The following is an 18,318-nucleotide window of genomic DNA, read 5'->3' as shown; positions in this document are numbered from 1 at the left end:
ACCAGGAGTGCTGAAGCTTCAACTGCACACCCAGCTTTCCTTTTGCTAATAAAATTACAGGTGGCCACCTGGTGAAGGATCCCTAAATAGATAATCTGTTAACAGGTGTCACTGTACTGTAATCTACACATTAGAAGAAGGGAGGCAGCCAGCACACCAATAATTATCTGCTACAAAGATTAAATGATTTCCTATGTGTCAGGCACTGTTCAAAGTGCTTTACAAATTCTACTTAGTAAATAAGAATTTGTCGCTGTGTTCCTGGCATTGTCTAGGGAGAAAATGCCCTACTTCATAAGCACAGGACGCTGAGACCATCCCAAAAACATATCTTGTTTTGGCCCCATACTCACTAATAACTTCTAATTACAATTTGGCTCCCCTTGCCAAGTTTGAATTTTTGTTTTTTCTGTTTCCTTTGAACCTGGCTAGTAGATCAACCCTTACTGCCTGGCCCCAATCTGACTGCTGCTATATGCAATAACATGACCAAATCTCTAGACCAGAAAAGCTGGAAACCAGACTGGTTTGGGTGGTGACCACACTGAAACACAACCACTGTGGGAGCTGCTGTCTCGGAGGTCAGCTGCTGCTCTCTCGATGAACCAACCATCTGTCTTTCACTCTGGGTCTGCTCTGGATCCGCTGCAGTAACAGGGGCAAGGCACCGAACTCTTTCAAAGGCTGGCAGCCCATGCACTCGGGGGCTGCTCCACCTCCTCCAGAGAGGGCCACCCTAGAGAAGCTGCTGCCACCCACCCTGACTGGGCTTCCTCCTGAGTGCTGAGGGAGCACTTGCTGAGCAAGACAGGCTAAGTGAAATAAACAAGACAGTTTTCTTCTGGGATTATCCCCCTAGTGGTTTATCTCTTTCTTCCTTCTTAGGCATTTCCTGGGGGTTTAAACTCCAGCTCTGCATTCTCCTCTTGGGCAATTCCAGTACAGACCAGGAGGCGACCCTGAGGAGGAATGGCCAGCAGAACATGATCCCTCCACAGCCACCCCAGGGCTAAGCAGGCTGGTCACTGCTGAGCACCTTCCTAACTGTGCGGCACAGGTGCCTCCACTGCTGCCGTGACTGCAGAGAGGGATTCAGGAATGTGAGTTTAATCCAGACTGCTGATACCACAGAAGGAATGAAAATGTAGCTGGAATGATTTGCATGTTATTAGGATAAGGCACCACTGGTTCTCCCGGGAGGAAGGCAATTATAACAACACATCTTCCAATGGAATAAAAATGTGAGAATTCTTGCTAAAGCTGAGGAATGTTTTTTAAAGCACCTGCCTCCTGCAATGACCTAATGACCCTAATAATCCACATTTTCAATCCATTTGGGAAAAAGTGCACCCCATCAGTACCCAAAGATGCTGGTGCATGCATGGACTCTTTCTCGATGGATATATAAGACGTGGGAGGGGGCTTGTGCAACTAGGGTGAGAGACTTTCATTACATATTCTTTTGTACTTTTGGGCTTTTTTCTGTCTGCATGTATAATCAATTCAAATAACAATATGAATCCTTATTATATCGTTGCTATTGTTAGCAAACTAGAGAAAAGTAAGCAGGTTGGGCTGAATGTGCACTTCCTGTGCTGTGAACGTTAACAGCAAATTACGCCTGTTCCATTGTCAGGTTTAACAGGCTTCTTAGTGGGGATCAAACTGGAACAGCAACTGGGGAAGAGTGAGAACTTCATGGAAATTTCGTGGTGATAAAGTGCCAAATCTGAAAGTTCTTCAGAAAGTATAAGGGCTGTTATTTCATTGTGTGAGTTCTCAGCACTCCTTCACCTTCATTCTCTTGGATTTCTCCCAGAAACCCTTGACTTTGGTAGTGGGGTATAATGTTGGGGCAGTTTGGAGCTGACATACAGCAGAATGTTTGCTCAGTGAGGTCAAGTCACCTGTAGCAAGTCTTGTGGCCACACAAAGGTTGAAGTCAACACAAAGATTGAAGGTATTACATAAAAATCGATAGTTATGAAGAAGTTAAAAGGCTACGGCCAGGGGTGCCGGCCTGAAGGTCGCCAGGCCAAACAGAAAAGTGTTCCCGAGCTGAGGACTAACCTGCAAGATCATAGAGTTCAGTGTCGGAGGCACTGGCCAAAGCTTCTTCCAGTTCTGGATCAAGGGTCACCTTTTCTTCTTTACGAGTTTCCACAGGCTTTTCTTTGGGGATAAAGACTCTACCTTTAAATCAGAAGAAAAACAAAAACGGTTGTGTGCTGCTGCCTTATTTTAGGTTAAGTGGACCCACCAGAGAATGCAACTCTGGCCATTAGAAGCCAAGTCATTAAGTCACTACACATCCGACTGGGAGCCCTTAATGGCCGGGATGATGCCAGTATCAATACCAGTAGTCCACAAGTGGAAGAAAGGGAGGTCAGAGGGGGAACCCTGCATTCTGCAACACCAAGAGCCAAGGAGTCCACAGTCCTCAGACACAGACAGACACAGCCTCTGCCTCCTTCCCTCCCATGCATTAGTGGCACTGCCCTTAGACCTGGGCGAGGGGGCCCTGCCATGGACTCCACACTTTCTAGAGGGCCCAACTCTGGTCTCCTTTGGCTGCACCCTCCCACTGCCCCTCCTCCCCTTGCTTCTGCCCTACCCAGGGAAGAGTCGTGAGACAAAGGGACATTCCTATCTGGAATAGAGGCTGCCTGCTAGACCACACCCACGACACCTGGGTCTGTGGAATTCTTTGCCTAAAGAGCCCTGAGCCTGCTTCCAGGGCCTGCCTCAATCCATTCTCTGTGCCCACCCTCCGGGAAGCACATCACACTGTTGGGATGCATAGCCCCAGGCCAAGGGGAGGCTGCTTGTGGGTGAGTATGAATGAAACTTGGATATGTAGGCTGAGGTGTCAGCCATATGTGCCTGAGGACCTAGCAGTGGACAGACATCCCTGTGTGGAACTCTTGGAAGTCCAAGAACACTGGTCTAGATATATTTATATGAAGATATAACATATTTGTATAGTTTGTTAACTTTTAAATATTTGTAAGAAAAATGGCACATGGGCTTCTATTTGTGTTCTTGTCTTGGACCCTGCAAATATTCAGGCCACATGAATCTAAACAGCCCTGGGGATTCCTGAGGGACAAACTGGCGATCCTCCAGAGTTTTCCTCATACCAACTGAGACTGTAGACTAGTAAGTAGGATGTTACAGCTAGGATCACTTGACCAGGGAGTGACCTGGGGATACAGCCACCTCTCCAGAGCATACCAAAGCAAGCACGATTCAAAAGAAAAAAATCAGGGCCGTCATACTCAGAGATGTGGAGGTCTGAGCAGTAGGCGCTCTGTGCTTCCCACGCACGATCATCTGCCACCACCTCCCACTTCATGCTGTCAGCTGGATTGCATTTCTTTTGCCCCGACTCACTTCTGAATACGCCGATATCTACAACACCCCCACCCCACCCCACCCAATCTCTGGACTAATAATCGCACTGCTGGGAGGATGGCACACTTCCCCAGCCTAACTTCCAGCCAGGCCAGCACACCCACATCCCACTCGGGCTTTTAAAGGTGAACCCAAGACACTCCAGGGCCACCAGAGCAATACCCCAGACCTGCTCATACTCTTTCCAATTCCTCCTGGCTTGGACTCTGGGTTTCTCTTTTACTTCTTGGCATGATCTCTGAAATTGGTCTCCTCCACTTCAATCTTTAGAGTTCCCTAAAGACTCGCCCCTCCAATTCTTCTCCTCTTTGTTGCTATGGGTAGAACAGACAGCTGGCTCTAGCTTCAGCCAACTGGGGCCCAAGTTCCTTCCAGGTCTCCTTGGCTAGTCTGACCTTCCCCACGCCCATGGGAAAGGAAAGGGTCAAACCCAATGTCAGTACCTCTCCTTCATGCAAACTCTCCAGGACATGTCTCTGATCACAGGGGCTGCATATTTCCTGATGGTTCACCAGATCTTCAAATGGCTGGGCAAGGAAACAGGAGCCAGGCAGAACTGGGCACCCCAAAGAGGCCCCACTCCTTGTGGCTCAGGCTAGGGTATCCTGGCCACAGGTTTCTACCTTTGACCATCATATAAGCAGCCACATTTCCCAGAAATAAAGAAAACACTCTGGGAAACAAAATAGGAAAATGGCCAGAAGATAGAAGAGGAAAAAAAAATGAAGTAATCAATAGCCTCTCAGACACTGGCACTTATCCAGACTTAATTTTCATAGTATCTGTAGCCTGAAGCATTTTATTTCTTGGCTCAGATGATCTTGGGTCCAGAGTCAAAACTAGGATTTCTAAGTTCCTAACTCCTGGTACTGTTTCAGATTACTCTAAACACTAGCAGCACAGGTGGGCCACAATGGTCGGTATTCAGGACAACTGCTGCTACACATCCATTCCCCTGGGTCCGACCAAATAAGGAGTCCTCAGTGAATAAAGCTACAGTGGAGGGTTCACTGTAGCCCGGGAACTGAGGGCCCAGGGCACAGGGCATGCAGAGCCGAGGTTTTGCGGCCCCTCTCCTGGGGCCTTCACGGCGGCCTCCCATGCTTCCAGAGCATCCATCCGCTGTCCCTCCTGGGGCCCTGCAGACTCCTCAGCCTGAGCCCTCTGCTCTGCTCAGAAAACTTGTTCTCTGCTCATTTTTCTCAGTTGTGTTGCTTCGCCTAAGCTACCTGTGCAGTGCATACCCTTTTTGTATCACCATTCATTACCCAGACTGCTCCGCACTCCTAATGCCCCTGTGAACCATCTGCAGGTTAACCTGGATGGAGAGGGAATTGAACACAGTTGCTCCTCAGACCACTACTCTGAGAACAGAAGAAAACAGCTTTCCTCTATTATTCTGTCACAACCCTAATACTGGATGTTAACTGGAATTTTATTGGAAATTTGACATTATAATGTATTTTTTCTTTCACAATTAAATAGCCCCATGCTGCCATAGAAAGAGCTCCATACTTCGATGGCAATCCTTGGTTCCTTGCCCAGTTTGTCACTGTTCAACTTTACTTTCTTAGTAAGATGACATCATCAGTGGTATGTGATGCATCAAGGATACAAGGCTCAGAGGAGAGCCCGGGTGCTATGTGTGCACGGAGGCAGCGCTGCTGTGACTCATGCAGGTGGGGGAGCTGTGTTCTTACCCCCGCGGCCGAGATACAGATGCTCAGAGATGGCATTCATTCAAACCCACGTTTACCGAGTGCCACCCCTGTGCCAGTTTCTGTGCCAGAGAGACACAGCCTCACTGGAGATCTCAATGTGGAAAACACACAAAACCCAAAATAAACAAAAGGATAAACACTGTCCCAGTGCTGTGAAAGCAGGAAATGCGTGTCAAGGCAGAGAGAAGGGGTCTGTCTCAGACGGAGAGGTCAGGGAAAGCTGGAGGCCCCGGGCATGTAAGCTAAGACATAGAATGTAAACAGCAGGATGTGGGTCAGAGGGAAGAGCTCACGAGAAGCCCTGAGATGGGAAAGGGACTTGGCAGGTTTGAGGAACTGAGTGAAGATACTGGGGCTGAGGCTTAGTGAGGGAAGGTACTCAGAGAGGCGGGCAGGGTGCACTCTTCCAGCACCATGAGGACCACAGTAAGGATTTGGGGCTTTGAGCAGGAAGGCAACATGATCCGACTTGTGTTTCGAAAAGACTGTGGTTGGCATGAGGTTATCAGTGATTTCATTAGTGCCTGTGGGCCCAAGTTGCTGTCTGTAGCTGAAGAATCCGGACAGGCAACTGGTGTCCAATTCTTCCTCCAAAGGGGCTCAGGGTCAAGAGTGAAGGAGGAGGATTTTCATGTCTTAACTCTGAGCTCACTCTGAGCATGGAGAGAGCTCAGGACTTCGTCTCAGAGCCTTCCCAGGACAGGTGTTCCTCACTGCAGGCCCAGCACCTGACACTTGGCTCTGCACAGAGGAGGTAAATGCTGGCTGAATGAGTGACGGGCTGCACTGGCCTCTAACGGTAGTATCACAAGAAACAGGGCCAATGCCTAGACATGGAGGAGACTTCGGCAGCAGGTGAAGCACCAGGCTAAGACAAACCACTCACGCCCATGGGACCTTCTTTCAGGTACAACACTACTTCACACTTCTAAAACTTTTTCTTTGGGAGTCAGGATTTTTTTTCTTTTTTTTTAAAGATTTTATTTATTTATTTTTAGAGAGGGATGGGAGGGAGACAGAGAGAGAAACATCAATGTGCGGTTGCTGGGGGTTATGGCCCGCAACCCAGGCATGCACCCTGGCTGGGAATCGAACCTGGGACACTTGGGTTCCCAGCCCGCGCTCAATCCACTGAGCTATGCCAGCCAGGGCCAGGATTTTTTTTTCTAACATAACTAATTTGAGTACCATCATGCTTTAAGCATTCATTTAATTTGCCTCCATGATTCTTTTTTATTTAGTTAATAAAGTTTATTTGGGAGAGCAGTTTAAACATTTTTTATTACTATCATTTTTTAATCCTCACCCAAACCTGTTTATTGATTTGAGATAGAGATAGACAGAGAGAGAGAGAGACAGAGAGACAGAGAGAGAGATTGATGTGAGAGAGAAACATCAATCAGTTGCCTCCTGTGTGCTCCTCAACCAGCAATTGAACATGCAACCTAGGTATCTGCCCTGGGAATCAAGCCCACAACCTTTTGGTGTATGGGATGATGCTCCAGCTAACTGGGCCACCCGGCCAGGGCTGGGAGCAGTTTTTAGGATCAGAGAGGAAACTACCGAGAGTTCCCCTGGCCCCCCACTGACAAGCTCCTCTATCAACATCCCACAGCAGAGTGGCATAGTTGTTGCAATCAATGAACCTCCACTGACATCAACGTCATTCAAAGCCTCTGGTTTACATTAGAGTGCACTCCTTCTTGGTGGTGCACATGCTATGGGTCTGGACAAATGTCTACACTGATACGTATCCAGTAGCCTTCATTCTTTTTAATAGCGAATCCAATTCATGGGCTTATTTCCCATTCCTATGTCGGTTCCCTTGCCAGATCTTCCATGACAATACAGTAAGAGTACCTTTGCCCCAAGGTGTGCCACCTGAGGTCCTTACCTTTCTTCTCTCCAGTGAAGGGCACAAAGTCTTCCCTGTCTTTCTGTTCCAAAGCCTCCTTCTCCAGATACATGAGGAGATGCTCGCGGTCAAACGGGCCGGTGGCTGCTTTCTGGGTCTGGTCTTTCTGTCGGAATCCAGCTGGTAGCAGGGCACTCTGATTCAAAGACAGAGGTGTGAGCCAGAAGGAAGGTGTCTGCCCAACTGATACTTTGTTATCCCACTGCCCCCCACTGTATATGGGGGAAGCACGGAGAAGGACACCTGTGCAGAGGTGTGGGGATGTGGGTGTGAGCTCAGGGTAGGTTCTCTGGCATATCTGTCGCCCTACTTGCTTTAATATCCTGTGCTGAGGGCGGGACCCCCAACAAATGCCGGCAGAACACAGATGGCTGGAGCAGCCTCTGGGTCTTCTGCAGCTGCCTTCTAACATGTGCTGGCAGAAGGCCAGCCTCCCTTCACAGCGCCACAGGGTCCACTTAGGTTTGGCCAGAACTGCACCCAAGGTGCTCCCAGGCAGGCATATGGAGACTCTACAGAGGAGCCAATATTGCTGCTCTCTCTTATTTCTAACCCCTCTCCTGGCGAAACAGCCAAGCACTTAAAGAGAATATTATGGTATATATTATGGTATATAATATACCATATGGTATGGTATTATGTTGATACCTGCTTGATTAAACTTAGAGATTCCTTCCTTAAGTGTGAAGACTACAAACAGCCCTTGCCAGTGTGGCTCAGTTGGTTACAGCATTGTCCTGTGAACCATAAGGTCACAGGTTGATCCGTGGTCAGAACACATGCCTACCTAATTGTGGGTTTGGTCCCTGGTTGGGGGACATACAAGAAGCAACCAATCAATGTTTCTCACATTGATGTTTCTCTCCCTCTCTCTCTATCCCTTCCCTTCTCCCTAAGATCAGTAAGCATGTCCTCGGGTGATGATTAAAAAATAAATAAATAATAAATTAAATTAAATTAAATTAATTTTAATAAATTAAAAATACAAATAAATAATAAATTTAAAAGAATTAAAATTCTTAAAAATAAGAATACTTATGTTTTTAAAAGTAAATATAATATCCAAGGTATCTGGCATATCAGAATAGCACAGAAATGATTTAGTGTCATTTTTATTTACAGTAAAATCATTATTTTGGATGGCTCTGGTTCTAAGTTTAAGACAATACCAGCAGGGCTGAAGAAAGTGCTTGTTAAACAAATACTATAATAAGTTATTGGGTTGGCCAAAAAATCCATTATGTTTTTTTCCGTACGATGGCTCTAGTAGTGCTTGGTTTACTTTAACTTCACTTGAAACAATTTTGTTAGATTGTATTGTGACAGCTGTCATATCAGCATGCATTAAAAAAACCTTATCAAAATTGGTGAATTTTTATGCTGCCATTTTAATATTGAAGATGGAAGAAAATATGCAACATTTTCAGCATATCATGTTATATTACTTCAAGAAAGGTAAAAATGCAACTGAAATGGAGGAAAAGATTTGTGCAGTGTATGAAGAAGGTGCTGTGACTAATCAAACATGTCAAAAGTGGTTTGCAAAATTTCTTGGTACTATTGACATTTTGGCCAAATAATCCTTTGCTGTGGCGCTGTCTTGTGCTTTGGAAGACGTTCAGCAGCACCCCTGGTCTCTGCCGACTGGAAGCCAAGAACGGGAGATAGCTGACATACTGAAACTACCCAAATCAATAGTTATTGATGAAAATGAAAAATGTGTCTTTAATTTTACAGGAAAAAGTAAATGAACTTTTTGGCCCAATACTTAGCTTTTTACGAGCTCACAAAAACATTAAAATCTCCACTTAAATGTACTTGATATTATTGTTACAGTTCTTCTAATCTACCTATTGTTGTTTGATCACCATAGAGTCCAAGTTGTTTATGCATTTTAAAGGAACGAGATATAAAAAAGATCTGCCTTTGGGGTTAAAGACCAGGTTTAAATAAAATCTCTGATATTTACTAGGATGAGATCTTCAGTAAATTACTTCTCCTAGTTTGTCACCTCGTGCATGAAATGGTGATGATACAATTTACCTAAGGGGCTTTTGTGCCCAGCAGAATGTGTGACTCACAGAAGAAACTCAGTAAGATCTGTTCCCTTTCTCTCTTACCTTTCCTTTCCCCCAGTCAGACCAGTCTTTTGTCAACCAACGGAACCTATTTCTTCCTTATTTACATTAAACTGTTTTTTTGAGAAATACATTTGCCATATCCTATTAAAGATGTGGTTATTGAGGTTCTCCACAAATTTGTAGAAATAAGGGACTCAGACCCAACTGGGAGAACACAGAACTTGTGTTTGAAGCCAAGGCATTCCTACACCACTGCATGAGGACCGTGCCACGTCATTTATCCCAGACCGTCACTGACCCCAGGCTCAGTTCCAGGCCACTAACCTCGGGATCTAGGTCATCGAGAACATTTTCCAAGTGTTTCAGTTCCTCTTCTGAGAGTTTGCCAAGAAGCTCATCTTCATCAATGTTCTTGTATTTCTCCAACTCTTTTTGAAAAGGGAGTGCCATGGTTTCTTATATGCCTTTTTCACAGGCCATGAACATTTACACGGGCCAACTTCCTGAGACTTCAGAATACTCCTAATAAGAAAGAAACACCGTTATCTCCTTTCTGTACATAGGACTTATAAACAGGAGACAGGGCCAGTGGGAGTCTCCCTAATGGATGATTAATTCATCAAAAAAAGGTACCATAACCTTCATTTGCAGAGCAAGCTGACCACTTACAAAGTGTTTTCATATACAGTATTTTACTCACTTGATTTTTACAACAACCTGGAAAGAAAGCCTGTACGGACATTAACACCCCATTTTACAAAGATTCTGAGGTGAAGAGTAGCTAAGCACGTTGCTTGAGGCATCAGGACTGGGGTGTGCCAGGCCTTCCAATCGATGTCCAGCGTAGTGAGTGCTTTTCCACCATACTACTTACTCTGCCGTCTCCAGCTTTCCGCAGAAAACAGTGAGGAACAATGCACTAATTGTAAGGCAGTTGTGAGAAGCACACTTGTGTCTTTTCAGAGACGGAGTGATGGGAAGAATACAGAATGGGGTTCATTCAGGGAAGAGAGTTTGGAACGTCCATGTGAGGAAGCATTGTCCAGTAACTCCCCTGCCATTAAACTAAGTTACGGTTCTCAAATCCTGGCTGCATGACTACCTCTCCACTTCTCTCCTCTCTTTTCTTCTTTCCTCCTTCCCCTTTTTCTTTTTAGTTTCATTTCCTTTTTGTTCCTGGGCCACCCTGCTTAATTCTTTAGACCCCTAGTCCATTTTCCTTTCAATCCCCTCTCTTTATACCACCTCACCCCTACACCTCTACTCACAATGAAGATTTTACTCAATCCTTCTTTTTTTTGCGGAAGACTTTACAGGCAGTCCCTAGAAAGATAATATTGCATTCAGGAAATAACAATGTGCTCAACGGACTGTTTCTCCTTAGGAGGTATTAGTATCAGTCAGATCTTTCAAGGCAATTAATATTTGCTATACTCCCACTAGTTGCCAGGCAGAGTTCTAGAAAACAGGAATGCAAAGATAAACAAGGAGATCATGGCTCAGCGAGACACACAGATAGGATAATACCACTTGATAAGTGTTGTAATAGAAATAATGTATAAAGTAGGTTTAAAGCACATGAGGAAATAATTACTGGATAAGGGGGTCTAGGGCTTGAGGGGACACTGTGAAAAAGAGGTTGAGTTTGAGGCTGAAGGAAAAGGTCATAGGGTAGACATGAGTAGGGAAGAGTCATTCTTAGGGAAAAGGAGCTGCACTAATAGAGGTATAAAGATGTGCAAGTTTGTGGTGTGTTGGTGAGTGCACGGATGCTCGGTGTTTCTAGAGAGGAGGGTTACAGGGAGGAGAGAGGAAAGAACTAAAGGCATGGGAGACATCTATGAAGACCCTTCCTTACATGGCTTGTCAGAGAACCTGGACTTTATTCTGTCGGGAGATAAGGAGCCACTGCAAATTTGTGAAGTAGAGAAATAACTTGAGAAGCCCTGTTTTGAACAAGGTAATTCAAACAGTAAGAATGAAAAATGGGTTGGCAGGTAAAGAATGTTGTTCCTTTCTCCTTATTAATTCAACTGCTCACCATATTCAAGTTGCAGTTTTCTGTTTATGTGTCATTCATTTCCTTATATAATGTAACTCTCCTTTTCATCAGTCTACCTTCTTTTTGCTTCAATTGCTCTATTCCAGTAAAAACAAATCAAAACCCATCTCACTGAAGTCTGAGAAAGCAACTAGATCTTTTACACTTTGTTCTGGTCCCAGCTACCACCCATTTATTGTGGCTCTGGACATGGATCTCAATTTGCCAGGCTCTTAGCCATCAAATGAATGAACTGGTTGAACTACACTACTTAACAGATTTAATTTTTTATTAAAAATTTTTAAAGATTTTATTTGTTTGTTTGTTTGTTTGTTTGTTTGTTTTTAGAGAGGGGGAAGGAAGGGAGAAAGAGAGGGAGAGAACCATCGATGTGTGGTGGCCTCTCATGTGCCCCCGACTGGGGACCTGGCCCGCAATCCAGGCATGTGCCCTGACTGGGAATTGAACCTTTGGCTCACAGGCTGGCACTCAATACACTGAACCACACCAGCCAGGGCCCCAACGGATTTTAAACTGCACAGTTTCCCACATTTAACATCCCCAAATTAAGATATGCCTTATAATTGATGGCCCTACAATAACCATTGACACAGCAGCAGTCCAGATGTACTTGTCGCTACCTAGATAGATGTCAACATCAGAAGCAGCTGCTTCAAAACTAGCAGAATAGGTGTCAGAGAACCTGGGGAAAAATTCCAGGGACTCTTTAAAATCTAGTAAGGAGGGAGTGGGTGAGGTGGTGACTCAGGAGTACTTAGCAACACTCCCAAAGGAAGGTCCCGACTAGGCCAGTTCTGTATAATTACAGAATGGTTTAAGAGCCAATATCAATAACTTTTATAAAAATACCATTCTTGATTGCATAGAGGAGGTACTATGTCAAAAAAAGCCAGACACAGATGACTATAAGTCAAAAAATGATTCAAAAAGTTGGAATCTGAACATGAAGACATTTAAGAATATCAACCAATTCGTTTCACTTACATTTTCCTTTTTTTATGTATGTACAGGAATGTTCTTTTAAAAATCTATGTATATTCATAGCAGTTTTATTTGTAATAGCCAAAAACTGTAAGCAAGCTGAATAATCATTAGTAGGTGGATGGGTAAACAAATTGTGGTCTACACATATAATGGAAGAGACTCAGAATTAAAAATGAATGAACTATTGATACACAGAATGACATAGATGAACCTCAAAATAATTATACTGAATGGCCCTGGCTGGCGTGGCTCAGTAGATTGAGCGCGGGCTGCGAACCAGTCATCGCAGGTTCGATTCCCAGTCAGGGCGTGTGCCTGGGTTGCGGGCCATAACCCCCAGCAACCACACATTGATGTCTCTCTCTGTCTCCCTCTTCCAACTCTAAAAATAAAGTAAATAAAATCTTAAAAAAAAATAATTATACTAAATGAAAGAATATACATGGACCAAAAAGAATAGACCAGAAAGAATATGCATGGTACAATTCCATTGATCTAAAATTCTCGAAAATGTAAACTGATCTACATGACAGAAAGTAAATTAGTAGTTGTGTAGGGATCAAGGAGAGGTAGGGGGAGACGGAGGGAGGGAATGCCAAGGGGCATGAGGAAACTTGGGGTTTATGTGTATGTTCATTGCCCTGATTGTGGTCATAGTTTCACAGGAGCATGCACAGGTCAAAACTTATCAAACGTTACACTTGAAAGATGTGTACTTCGTTCTATGTCAATTAAATGTCATCAAAAGTCTGTAAGTCAATAACAGCTCTTTCAATAAAATAAAAAGTATATATTTAAAAAGGCATATACCACATTTTAATTTTTTTCTTAGTGGTACATAAAATACTGGTGTGTTTCACAGTTGACAGTATCCAGAGTTGATACAATTCTACTTGTATTTCTATTCCAGGATCCTACCAGTATACCCCAACTCCTCACCTTCCCCTGGAACAGATTTGCTCTCCTGATTTTCTAGAAATCTAGATCATACCATTAATGTACCAGTCAGTCACTTTCAAAGCTCAGATTCCTCCCCTTCATCCCAGGTCTAGTCGGTTGACACCTCTTGTAGAATCTGACTGCACAGGACTTTCCACACCATCCCTTCCTGTCACTCTTGTTTCAGCCTTTTGTTCCCCTGGGCCTGGACTACTCTAATTGCATCTTGAAAGGTTTCTGTTCTTCCCTCTAAGACACCCAGATCACCATGATCAGATCATCTTTCTTAACAGTGCTAGCAAGCCACTACCCTGGTGAAGGACTTCCAAGGGCTCCCTATTGTCTATAGAATACAATTCAGACAGTCTTGCATCCAAAGTTCCTGTAGTGTGGCTTTGATCTGCATTTCCTGTTTTCTTTTTTCATTACTTTCTTGGGCAGCCCTCCAATCTAGTCAAAATGTTTTATTCACTCTATGTGGCAGGCAGAATAATGCCCTCCTAAAGATGTCCACATGCTAATCCCCAGAACCTGGGGGTGTACTTTACACGGCAAAGGGGCCAGTGTAATTAAATTAAAGATTTTAAAATAGGGACATTATCCTGGATTATCTGGGTGGGCCCAATTAATCACAGGGGCTCTTAAAAGAGGAAGGAGGAAAGCAGAAGAGTCGGAGAACAAGATGTGACTACAGAGGCAGAGGTTAAGAGGGATGATATCACTTTGAAGATGCAGGAAGGGGCTGACAGCCAAGAAATGTGTGTTGGGCTCCAGAAGCTGGAAAAGGCAAGGAAGTGGGTTCTGCCCCAGAGCCTTGAGAAAGGAAGGCATGGATTTTAGCCCAATGAAGCCTGCTTTGGACTTCTAACCCCCAAAACTGTAAGATAATAAATTTGTGGGGGTTTTTTGTTTGTTTTTTTTAAAGAAGTCTTTTTTAAAAAAATATTTTATTTATTTATTTTTAGAGAGGGAAGGGAGGGAGATAGAGAGAGAGAGAGAGAAACATCAATGTGTGGTTGCTGGGGGTTATGGCCTGCAACCCAGGCATGTACCCTGGCTGGGAATCAAACCTGGGACACTTGGGTTCCCAGCCTGCGCTCAATCCACTGAGCTACGCCAACCAGGGCAATTTGTGTTGTTTTAAGCCACCAAATTTGTAACAGTGGCAATAGGAAACTAATATATTCCCTTATCCATACACTTCAATTTTCCAACATAATTGTTCTGGATACCTTGTTCGCCCTTCCACATCCAGTCCCCATCCTGCTCTGTGCCCCAGGAAAATGATGTGTTTACACCGCCTCAGTGGGCTCCCTTGCTGTCTGGCTTCTGTTTGGCCAATAGGAGGCACTAGCAGGAAACTGGAGGGCAGGTGGAGAGGAGAGGGAGGTGGGTCCAGAGGCCATGTCTCCTATTGGGCAGCCTTTTCTATACAGCGGCACTTCCCTTGTGGACTTCAGTCCTTGGGGGTGGTGAAGGGTCTCTCTGTGGCTAGGGCCAGATTTCTGCCTTATTGCATTCCTCAGACCCTTTCTACATCTTTATAAACAGCCTCTTTATTAAAATTCCTTCCAATTATTCAGCTTGCGTGTGTCCTCTGTTTCTTATTGGGACCTTGGCTGATATAGTAATATTACTTGGAATTCCCTTCTTTGTTCTCATGAATAAGCCATGTGCTCTGCTTTTGAGACCTGGCTCAGATTCCAGCCCCGTGATGACCACAGACTGTCAGAGCCGACTGGGCCTTAAGGATCATCCAGTCCAGCCACATAGATGTTTTTTCTCCTCCCCTCTCCATCCTGATCTGTTTTGACAGCTCCTCTTCCTCTTCCTTAAACACTGGCAGGCTGCACGGTCCTGCCGTAGAGCTTTTCTCACACTATACATTTTCTTTGGGGGAATTCATCTCCTCCAAAACTTTAATTATTTTCCATACCCCAAAGATCCCCAAATCTGTATCTTTGTTCTGGACTAGATTTATATATTTCTATCTGCTGAACTGACATTTCTACTTGGCTGCCTCAGGCTCCTCAGGTGTCAGAAGTACTCTCATCATCTTTCCTTCCAAATGGCTTCTCCTCCTATAGAGTTTCTCGTTTCAGGAAGTTGGCACAGAAACTAAGGAGCCATTCTCTCTCTCTTTTTAATTTTTACTTAGTGATTTTAGAGAGGGCAGGGGAGAGAGAGGGACAGGGAGAAACATCAATTTGTTGAGTCAATTATTTATGTATTTGCTGGTTGCTTCTTATATATGCCCTGACTGGGGATTGAACCCTCAACCTTGGTGTATCAGGGCATCCCTCTAACCAACTGAGCTACCTGACCAGGGCCTGGGGCGGCGGGGGGGTGGGGGGTGTGCGGCGCACATTCTTGACACCTTCTCTTCCTTGTCTCCTCTTTAGCCCTCAATCACCAAACCCTGTCTTTACCTAAATCTGTTAAGACTCCACCCACTTCACTCTACTGCACTGCCCCATCCCTCTTACCTGCTTTCAATCCATTCACCATGCAAATGACCAAAGTAATCTTTTTAAACAACTCTGCTCTAGTTGCTTACAATTCTCCAGAGGCTTCCCATTGCCTTGAGGACAGTTCAAATTCACAGTCTGGCCTCTTGTCATCCTTACCAGCCTCATCCTGAGTGGGACTCCCTCCATCTCCTCCTGGCTCCAGCCTCCTGGACCACTTCCAATTCCTGGATCATGCCTTATGTTGTTCCCTCTGCTCATAGCACTCTCATCCGCTCCTCCTCCTGCTCACTGCTGTCCAGCCTCAACGAAAGCTTGAACTCCTTAGAGAGGCCTTGTTCTCCCCATCCCCATGGCACACACCTTGATCAGAGCTTTCCTTGACTTTATTGCAATTGCATATTTTATCTTTGTCGTCCTTGCTAATCTCTGTGAGGGTGGGGACTGTATCAATTTTATTTACTGTTATAATCCTGGCCTTCAGCACAGGTCTTGAACTAGAGCAGGCGTCCAACAGATATTGTGCAACAACTGTCAGATGAAGGAAATGAGCTCAGAGAGGTGAAGTGACCCACTGGTCCAGAGCTCGTTCCACTATACCCACTGCCTCCTGCTCTGTCACGGAATTCTCTGAGGCTATCTAAGCCCACAGAAGTTGCTCTGCTTCCTCGATTTGAATTGCCTGTTAACAATTTGCTGTTCACCCCTTGCCCTCCTGTTACCTTTTCATGCAAGTTACATACACGGTTCTCTCTCCAACTATACCACAAACTCTCAGGGGACAGGGACAATGTCAAAATTCTTTATGTTCCTTCTCCAGCTCAGGTTTGTATGTTTATTCAACAAATATCTATTGAAAGCCCATGTTTTCCAGACACTGCCAGGGCAATAGGAGTAAACCAAACAGATGATATCCTGTGCCCCAACTGAGCCTATGGTTTAGCGGTGAGAGACACATTAATTAAGTAGTTACAATAACACGTTAATACTATGTAACTACCTGATGAAACAAATTGCATGTGTTGTGCCAATGTACCAGGAGAATCTCAAAGCCAGAGGGGGAAAAATAAAAGGTGCATGCATCCTCCTGGAGTACAACTTAGAGCTGAGGATTTGGGGAAAAGCTAGTTATTATTTTTTAATAACAAATACAGATATACTATGGTGAAGAATGAAGCATTCACATAGCTTTCAAAATCAAGTTGCAAATTTCTGGCTCATGGCTGGCCTGCTTTAGCCTCACCCAGGGCCCAGAAGGGTTCACATTGGTCCTCCCCCCGTTAGTGATGCCGCAGTGGAAAGTTTGCAAAGCACTGCCACAGCCTCACCTCCGGAAGACTGTCTGTCCCATGGCAAGAGCTCAACAGGCAACGAGATACTAACGTGCACAGTGGAATGAAGCGAGGCAGATAAGGCTTTGGGAGCCCAGGTGGGCGCACACCCGAGCCAGTCAGGAAAACGGACACCGGAAACCGGGAGTAGGGACTTGAGCTGAAGGGAGGATGACTGGGCCCTCAAATAACTCTTTACATTATCCAAAGATATAAGCCCTGAGAAGGAAATCAAGGGGAGTGGCTTTCTTTGCTTTTCTTTCCACTACCTTCTTTGTGCAACTATGGTATGAAAAAGGAAAATCAGATACAACACCGAGCACCCGACCTTTGGCCCTGCCTATATGCAAAGACTTAGCACCAAAGCCAAAACAAGCTGTGCAATCAAAACCTGAGAGTGATTTTTACAAAAGAGTGAACAAAAACTACTTGTAAAATCCTAGTGAAAAGTTTTTTAAATGAGCAAAACAGTGCCACCAGTTGCTTCAGAGTGCATACCTATCTGGGAAAGATGCAAAGGACTGCTCACGGAAAGGACAGAGCACCCTGGGAGGGAGGGTGGGGGAGGGGGACTTGATTGGATGAGGGACTCAGATTCCTACTGTACTGGTGATGACTTAATCCCAAGTGCGGGCAGTCAGTAAGTGGGAAGTTATTATTCTTTATCACATATTTTCAATATGTCATAATTTTTACAGGAGCCAATTTATATTAGAGCCAACTCTACATTTTCTAAAACAAATGAAGCAGCATAGAATCAGCATATCAACATTTCCTCCAATAAAACTTGAACTGATCTTCCATATTTAATTTCTTTCTAGCTGTGGGTAAATACAAAGATGTGTACAAAGCACATAGCCTATACTTTGGAATCTAGCTATTTGAGGATGGCACAGTCAACCAAGTCTGCTTCTTTTTAAACAGCCAAATGGCTTCTGTCATACTATATGAAATTCTTGCAGGAGATAAAGCACAGAGAATAGGATGGAACAGGAGGAACTTCAGGCAAAAATGTGACAAGGCAATCGGAAGGAACAAGCTGGAGGCGATGAGGAACAGATCTTACGGGAATGGAGAGTCTGTGTCTGAGACTATTTGTTCTTACTGGCCAATCTTATGACACAAAGTTGGCATAGCTCAAACTGTGCTTGAAAACAGTCTCCTTTTAAAACCATGTGCCCACTAGCGACCGCCCCTCTTCAGGTTCAGAACACATCAGACTAAACGTATGAGCCCTGGAATCAAACAGCCCTCAGTCTAATGGTTACAGATCCATGAGTGGGTGACCACCTCTGCAGGCCTCATTTCTTTCTCTGCAAAATGGGCAAAAAACAAGTACTTGTCCCAGAAGGTGGAGGGGATGCTAAGTAAGATAATGTGTGTACTGGGTTCAGTGCCTACCA

The 18,318-nt window shown here is 44.6% G+C and overlaps 1 protein-coding gene across 1 annotated transcript in view; it reads right to left on the bottom strand.

Annotated features, from left to right (window-relative positions):
* Positions 1-18,318, bottom strand: part of TMOD2 (tropomodulin 2) — a 55,815-nt gene that overhangs the window by 33,113 nt on the left and 4,384 nt on the right. The window contains exons 2-4 of the mRNA XM_028507278.2: positions 9,456-9,653; positions 7,030-7,186; positions 2,071-2,193 (exon numbers count right to left, since the gene is read on the bottom strand). Coding sequence (XP_028363079.1) covers positions 2,071-2,193; positions 7,030-7,186; positions 9,456-9,581 — 406 coding nt within the window. The 5' untranslated portion in view covers positions 9,582-9,653. The remainder of the gene's footprint in view (positions 1-2,070; positions 2,194-7,029; positions 7,187-9,455; positions 9,654-18,318) is intronic.

This window comes from Phyllostomus discolor, chromosome 1 (genome assembly GCF_004126475.2).
Source record: "Phyllostomus discolor isolate MPI-MPIP mPhyDis1 chromosome 1, mPhyDis1.pri.v3, whole genome shotgun sequence".
Classification (NCBI taxonomy): domain Eukaryota; kingdom Metazoa; phylum Chordata; class Mammalia; order Chiroptera; family Phyllostomidae; genus Phyllostomus; species Phyllostomus discolor.
This window is presented reverse-complemented; position numbering and strand designations above follow the sequence as displayed.